Source organism: Balaenoptera musculus, chromosome 6 (assembly GCF_009873245.2).
Source record: "Balaenoptera musculus isolate JJ_BM4_2016_0621 chromosome 6, mBalMus1.pri.v3, whole genome shotgun sequence".
Taxonomy (NCBI): Eukaryota; Metazoa; Chordata; class Mammalia; order Artiodactyla; family Balaenopteridae; genus Balaenoptera; species Balaenoptera musculus.
The window spans coordinates 109,484,525-109,491,996 of record NC_045790.1 but is presented as its reverse complement, the minus strand read 5'-3'; the positions used below and the strand labels follow the sequence as shown (position 1 = coordinate 109,491,996).

At 62.1% G+C, this 7,472-nt stretch overlaps 1 protein-coding gene across 2 annotated transcripts in view; it reads right to left on the bottom strand.

The window, feature by feature from the left end:
• Positions 1–204: 204 nt before the first annotated feature.
• PTPA (protein phosphatase 2 phosphatase activator) overlaps positions 205–7,472 on the bottom strand; it is a 28,102-nt gene continuing 20,834 nt past the window's right edge. Inside the window, exons 9-10 of one of the 2 annotated variants that reach the window (XM_036854331.1) lie at positions 5,787–5,894; positions 205–1,712 (exon numbers count right to left, since the gene is read on the bottom strand). In XM_036854331.1, the coding sequence (XP_036710226.1) occupies positions 1,641–1,712; positions 5,787–5,894 (180 nt within the window). In that variant the 3' untranslated portion in view covers positions 205–1,640. The other variant, XM_036854332.1, reaches the window with a different exon arrangement.

Sequence of the window (7,472 nt, the reverse complement as noted above, 5' to 3'; positions counted from 1 at the left end):
CTAAGACCCTGCAGCTGAGGGTGGAGACAACCAGGATTTGAACCCGGGTCTCCACTTCGAGCCCGCCCAGGCAACCCAGACCCCAGCTGGACCAGCTCAAGCCCCAGATTCCATGGCCCAAGGGAAGGGGACTTCATTGGGGACAAACTGTCACGTGGAGAAGGAACAATCATGTGGCATGAAAAGACACACCTCACACAGGTGACAGGTGTAAACAGAGGCTTTAATCTGAAGAGCAATGAAGGTGCCAAGGGCTGGGGGCCCCAGGGGGCCCAGGGAAGGAGGGGCCAGGAAGCTGCGGTCTGGACCCTGGGAGGGAGGGAAGGAGGGAGGGAGGGAGGGACTGAGCCTTTCCTAGGAAAACTATTTCTGTGACTCTTGCAGCTCCTGTCCCAGCCTCTGCCCAGGCCATCGGCCTAGACCTGAAGGCCAAGCCCCTGAATTGTGCTTCTCGGGTGCTCCCCCTTCCCAAAGGCTGTGTGGACCCAGATACGGGGAGGGAGCAGTGGAGATGGGCCGACCTGGGCTTGGGCAGGGGAGAGTCTGCGAGACCCAGGCCTGGAAGCAACCCCCCGAAGAAAATTCTGGAACTGGCCTGCTGCTCCCAGCACCCCCTCACCCCCCAGGTGGGCCTGCCCGGCCCAGCCCCTGCCCGTCCTCAGAGCTCATTCTGGAACTCCAGCAGGCAAGCCCGGGGAGGTGGGAGGACGAAGGGGGTGGGCTGCTGTTTCCGGAGCCCTCCCGCGGCCCACTCACCCACCGCCCAGCTAGAGGGGCAGAAGCAGCGGCAGTGAGGGACGTGAGAATGAGGAGAGGAGCCCAGGTTGTCCACGGCCACACTGGCCCCGAGCCCGCCCCCCTTCCTTCAACCCCCTCCCAGCCAGGGAGAGCTTTGGAAAGGCAGGCCTCACCCAATCCGGTGGTGAGCAAGCCCTGCCGGCGCCCTCCAGAGGCTACCCTTGAACCAAAAGCCAAAGAGCAGAAAAGCAAGGATGAGGCACTGGACACAGGTGCCCACAGGCCCAGGGGGCAGCCGTGAGGAGGAGCTGGGAGGGTCACCGGCCACAACAGCCAAGGCTTCTCCCTTCCCGACCCCCCCCCCACACAGGCTGGCCGCCAGCCTCAGCCTCCAGCCCTCAGGACACCCAGACGCCCACCCAAACAGGGCTCGGGAAATTGACCCACGCCCTGGGGAGCAGCTGCTCCAACCCCTAGAAAGACAACCTGGGAAGGGAAAGCAACGCAGCAGCAGAGTGCCTCCCCTCCCCACAGCGGCCCAGAACAGCCTGGTCTCAAATGGGACTGAACAGGGAGGAGGAGAGGGAGCCCAGGGCGGGAGTGGGGGCCCAGGGACCCTGCGCCAGCCCCTCTCTCCTTGCCTGTCCGCCACAGGGGAAGTCAGGAAACTGGCCACACTTTGGTCACTTCTCCCAACTTGGGTCCTTCAGCTCTATGCCCTGAGCCTCCCTCAACCCCGCGCTCACCACCCACCCCAGTAAACAGCCTCTCATCAAACAGAAAGAACAGAGGGAGGGGGTGGGGAGGGGGCCACAGCTGGGGTGGGGGAGGGCAGGCACAAAGAACAGAGGGAGGGGGTGGGGAGGGGCCACAGCTGGGGTGGGGGAGGGCAGGCACTAGCACTATGTGACCGGGTGGATGGGCAACAGGCTCCCGAACTTGAAGTGCTGGATCACCGGGAACTTCTCCAGGCACTGCGAGGAGGAGGGAGCAGAGAAGAGAGGTGAGGGCCGCACTGCACCCCTGCCAAGGCCTGCTCAGCCTCTCGGGCCTCCGAGGGATGAGGGACCCCTGGACGACTCCGGAGGCCCGGAGCAGCGCAGTTCCAGCAGGTGTCCACCCAGGGCCCAGGAAGCGGCCAGGCCTTTGGGGGAGGGCAGAGCTTCCAACCCATTCCTGATCACCCCCTCCCATCCAAAGACCCCCCCACTCCACGACAATCAGGTCAGGTCCAGCAAATAACGAGAATGAGAGTGAGTGAGAGGGACCGAGGGAGAGGGGGAGGGAGAGAAGGCAGCCTAACCCCACGAGGCAGGAGCAAGAGAGGCAGCCAAGTGACATCACTTGGCCCAGGGGGACAAGCTGGGGACCAGAGGTGAAAAGAACCCTCCAGATCATGAGGGTTCTCCCAGCCCTGGAGAAGAGGTGTGGGGATACTGGGACCCAAGCCTGAGAAGGGTCCAAGGCCCATTTTCCCAATGTTCAGTTCTCTAGACTGAAAAAGGCATCTTGGCACTTCAGAGTGAGACAATAAGAACCAGCTGACAGCCGCCCCACCCCCAGGGCAATTCCCAGCAGCCCCGTGCGTGGGGCAGAGAACAAGAGCACTGTGCAGGGGGATGGCCGAGCAGGGGATGGCGCTGCTCCCTGAACCCAGCCCAGCCAGGGCCTCAGCCCCAGGGCTCTGGCAGAGGAGGCAAGACAGAGAGAAGCAGGGCCGACCAAGAAGCTGGCCTGGCCCCCAGGCAGCCGGACCCCAGGCCCACACGGCACAGGACCGGGAAGGTGAGGGGGCCCCAGCTCCCAGCCCCCTGCACCAGCCCTGCCACGCCTGCCCACCACACAGGCAGCAGCCCCGCACATGTGAAGAAGGATCTGCCTCCTCTCAGACCTCTGGCCACAGAAACAGGCAGAATGTGCACCTCCTGGCTGGGGTGGAACAAGACTTACGGCCTCCGAGAGGGTGAGAGTTCCATCCTGTGACTGTGCTCTCCTCCCACTAACTCGGAGGAATAAAGGCACGCCAGCGCTGTCCCGGGTTCCCTCACCTCAACAAGCAGCCGCAGAGGTGAGGAGGTCTCTGCCCAGCTGTGTGTGTGTGTAGGGGGGGGGGGAGTGTGTGTGTGCGTGCGTGAGTGCGTGTGTCAGAGTGGGGGGTGGGCCACAAGGCCTGTGTGTGTGTCTGTGTGTGGTGTGTGTGTGTCAGAGTGGGGGGTGGGCCACAAGGCCTGAAGGGGGACCAGGAGGTGAGCAGGACGGGAAATCTACGATGGAAGGATGGGGAACCAAGCTCTGTGTGGGAGCAGAGCTCCAGGCCACAGCCAGGCCCCTGGGCCTGGGGCACAGAAAGTGGGGAGCAGGCAGCTGGGGGTCGGGGGGAGGGAAGAGCAGCAGATCCAGGCCAGAAGAAAAGGCAGCTGCCATTGTGCTTATGTCATGGAGGAAGTGGTGGGAGTTTGTCAAAGTGGGGCCCCCCCCCAGGGTCCTGGAATTCCACAAAGGGTCAAAGGTCAACCTGCTTCTAGCTTTCAGGCCTGAGAAGCTGCAAAGGCAAGAGGCTTAGGGGGAGGGCGCAGGGGCAGAGGTTCTCTCCACTCCGCCCTCAGGGACCCAGAACAAGCTTCCCCAAGGCCTGGGGCTGGGGGGTGGGGGGGCGAGGAGCTGGGCTAAAAGCAAAAGGCTGCTTGGGGCAAAGGAAGTCGGGGGCTCCAGGGTCACAGCAGAGGGAGCCTCCGGCCAGGCCTTCCTCCAGTGACCTGTGCCCCGGCGCTCCCCGTGTCCTGGACAGAGCAGCAGCTTCCGCCTGCCCATGTGCAGACCTTCCAACTGGAGGCCCTCCCAGGTCCCAGCGACTTGGGGGGAGAAGGGGCTCCCCAGGTCCTGACAGGCGCTCCTGAAGGGAGCACCAGCACGGTGACAGCCCTCAGGAAAGACAGGCCCCACCACCCACAAGGGTCCCGGAAAGCATCTGGTTCTTCAGTTCAGAAAGGCTGAACTGACAGGCAGTTTGGAGATGCAGACAGCTGGTCCCAGATCCTGATGCCAGGCCCGGTCAGGCCTCTATGGCAGCTCAGGGGACCCGCTCCCCTCCAGCAGCCGTCTCTGGCCAGGGGCTCTGGCCTTTGCTAACCCCCATCTGGACTTCAAGAATGGTGAGCCTCAAAGGTCTTCCCCAAGGACCAAGAACTGGTCTGGAAAAGCAAGTCCTTTCCTTGCTTTTCTCCGAGCAAAGAGCATATGACCACGTGACTCACAGGGACCAAAGACTAAGGGCAACCTGCTAGCAACTTACAAATGAGTGTCGCATGTCACAGAGACTTGGTGTCCCTAAACTAAAGTCAGTGGGTTCCAGCGCTGTCCTACAAAGCCGTGTGGCCGCCGCACAGCGCCCGGCAGGCTGCGTGCACCCAGGGCTGGAACTTCCCGGTTTCAGGAAGGGCGCTGGGTTGTGTGCTGGGGCTCCCTCTGTCTGGTCCTGAGCTGCAGGCGGTCTTCAGTGGCTGACCTCCTCGTGCTCAACATCCAGAGAAACACCGACAACTGTTACACCGTGGACCGTTTTGTTTGTGTGGCCCCATCACCATCTCTCATCTTAATCTGCTCCTCCCTCAACCTGTCAGCCAGAGTTCTTTTGCCTCTGGACAGGGCAGGTAGGGAAGGGAGGCAGGGTCTCTTCCGCCCTTAGGGGCCCAGGTCAAGGTAAGTTCAGTCACTCAAGTAAGAGCCTGCAGAAAGGACGGCATTTAAGATCCCAAGCAGGAAAGACACCAAAGAGTCCCGCCTGCAGGGAGTCCCCCTCAGCACCCACTGTGGGACTGGGGCGGGCAGGGGTGTCAAGAACAACGGAACACGCGGAGGGCAGGACCCCGGGTGCTCTCCAGCAGGAGGGCCAGCATGGAGGGCCGGGCTGCGGCAGGAAGGAGCCTGCACAGCCCCAGCAAAGGCTCCTCTCAGATTAGAGAGGTATGTGGGCTGGAACCTAAACACAGGATGTGAAGTCCAGAGGAAGGGGACCGGAGGCGAGGCGGAGGGGGCGGAAGGGAGAGAGAGGGCCAGGCCCGGTCAGTTCCAGAGCCTTTAACCCCTTCAGGGCCACGCAGAGGGATCCAGGCCCATTGGAAGCACTGCTACTACCACATGCACCCAACCCCCCACACCCTGCCCTCCCTGCTCCTCTGCCTCTGCTGACGGGCCTGAGTGAGCTCTGGGTGTCAGGAGGCCACCCGAAGAACCCCCCGCCCCCAGGAGAGGGATGACCAAGGGTCAAGAGAGGCGCACCTGCAGGGCAACGCCTGAGACCACCAGCCTGAGGGTGATAAAGAGGGGACTTTGGGACCCACTACTCCAGGTGAGGGACTTCATACCCAAGCCCTCCCCTGGCCAAGGTCAAGCAGTTCCAGGATTGGTCTGCATAAGATGTGGAAGGAGCCAGAGGAAAGCACGGGGTGGGAAGAAATGTCTTCTGCCTATTTGCCAGAAAAGAAGCCACCTCCTTGGCTGGGAAAAGGGTGACAAAGAGGACGAGCAGAGAGGGCAGGAGAGAGGGCAGCCGCCTCCCAGCACGGGGAGCTCTAGACATCCAGACCTCTCCCTGCCTCTCTGACAGGAGAGCAGGGAGGACCACCTGAAGTGGTCATCAAAAATGCCAGCTCCCGGCCTCCCCACAAGCCCTCCCACCTGCCCAGCGATCAGACCCACCAAAGTTGGAGAGACATCACTTCGGATGATGCCTCCAAAGGATAAAACCCTTTCCCAAGCCTGTTTTCACTTTCGTGTCCCCACAGGAGACAGAGCTGAGAAGGGCCTCCAGCCATTTGACAAGTGGGAACAGAGACCCCCGAGCAGCGGGGCCTTGGCTCAGTCACAGGGCAGAGCTGGGCCTCAGTCCAGTGCTTTTCCGACTGCCCATCCCACAGACAAGAGATTCTGAGGCCTCAAGCGTCAGAGGGGCTGGCCGGCAATTCAGAGGTGGATTCAGAGCAAAACAGCGGGGTGGGGGTGAGGAAGCAGCAGCCCAGGACCAAGAGTGCAGGCCGGTCCCCACTCACCTCGGCCTTATACATGCGGATGAGACCCTGGTTCACTTTGGACCAGGAGGGGACGGCGCTGATGTTCCACAGCTGGTTGGAGTGCTCTGCAAAGGGGCCTGTCTTCATCTGGAAGAAAAGAGTCCACAAGCTGGAGAGATGGGTCGCCCGGGAGCCCGTCCCCTGCTCCCCCGCAGCAAGGTTGCCGGAGCATACACATGTACACACACGCGCCAAGTTGCAGGCCCGTACGTATACGTGAACACACACGTGGACACACACACATGAGTGCCAGAGACAGGGTCCCTCTTGGCCTGCCACAGGCAGAGCTGGAAGAGCCGAGGGAGGGGTCGGTTTGGGGGAGGGCCCAGACTAAACCCAGGCATCTGACTGCCCTCTGCATGGCAGGCAGAAGGGGAAGGAAAAGAGGGGGCAGACATGAGCCACAGGGCACCTGCAACAGATGCGGGAGGAAGGTCTGTTTAGAAAGCCAGCCTGAGCTGGCAGGGGAGCGGGGAAGGGAGGGCAGCGGCAGCGGCAGCGGCGAGGGACAGGCAGGAGCAAGGACAGCTCCGTTCCCGGTCCCTCCTCTTGGAAGAAATTCTGCGGCAAGCCCAGTGGAGCCCCCGTGATATCAGCAACCACCGCGCTGAGACGAGGAAGCTCGTGCACCTGAGTGCACCCCTCGGCCAGCACAAGGCCAGCACGTCTGTATCTATCAACAAGCAGTTCACAATCCCCCGCCACACAGTCCCCCCCCCACCCCGGGCTGATAAGCAACACTGATGCTGGGGGAATGGGGCTCAGCACCCGGAGCCCCAGGTTTCAGAAGAAAGAGTTTGAAAAGCAAAGAAGCTGAGCTGGCAAGTAAAGCAGACTTGGACCTTGAGTAGGGGGAAGGTTCCAGAAGAGGCTGTGTGTGGAGGCGGGGCTGGTGGAGAGCGGTTCCAGAGAGAAGGGATGGGTCTCTATACTGGGCATCATAAGCATAAGGTCCCAGGAACACAAACCCCCCACCCTTCAGCTGTGGACTCGCCTGGGGACCCACTCTCGCAGGCCTCTCACCCCTGCAGTAAGGCAACTCTTACAAAACTGGAAGATCTAAGTCGAAAAAGCTGCCATTTTACCCTTGCCACCTCCCTCCCCTGGCCCAAGCCCCCCAAAGCCTGTCTCAACCCCCGGGTTCAGTAGCAAGGACAACAGGCTCCTTCCTCGAGCAGTGAGGCCATGGCCCATGGCCCCCACAGCGCTTCTCCTGGGCCAGTCCCTTCACCCAGAATCTTTCCCCTCCTCTCTGTAAGGCTCCCTCCTCCAGGAAGGCAGCCAGGAGCCCCCAGCCTGCAGGGGCTTGGCCTTCAGGGCGCTTTGTTCCCAAAGTCCCACTCCATCAGGCTCCACCCCGCCCTCCCCTCGCCCCGCCCCTTCCCCAGGCTCTCTGCCCCACGGGAGGAGCGCTAGGCTCCAGCCCTCTCCTGCATACTTCCAGGCCCCAGAAGCTCAGGGATCACGAGCTGGGGAACCAGTTTCACTCTGGACTAGGCCCCCCCGTGAGCAAACCACCCAGGAGGCACCCTGCTGGCTCTGTCACAGCCGCAGCTCCAGGGGTCTGCTCAGCGAGGGCTCCATGGCCAAGGCTGGCCCAGGGACGTGGGGAAACCAGGGGTTCTGCCTGTGGGCCAGCCTCCCCCACTAGGGACACGGGGTGGG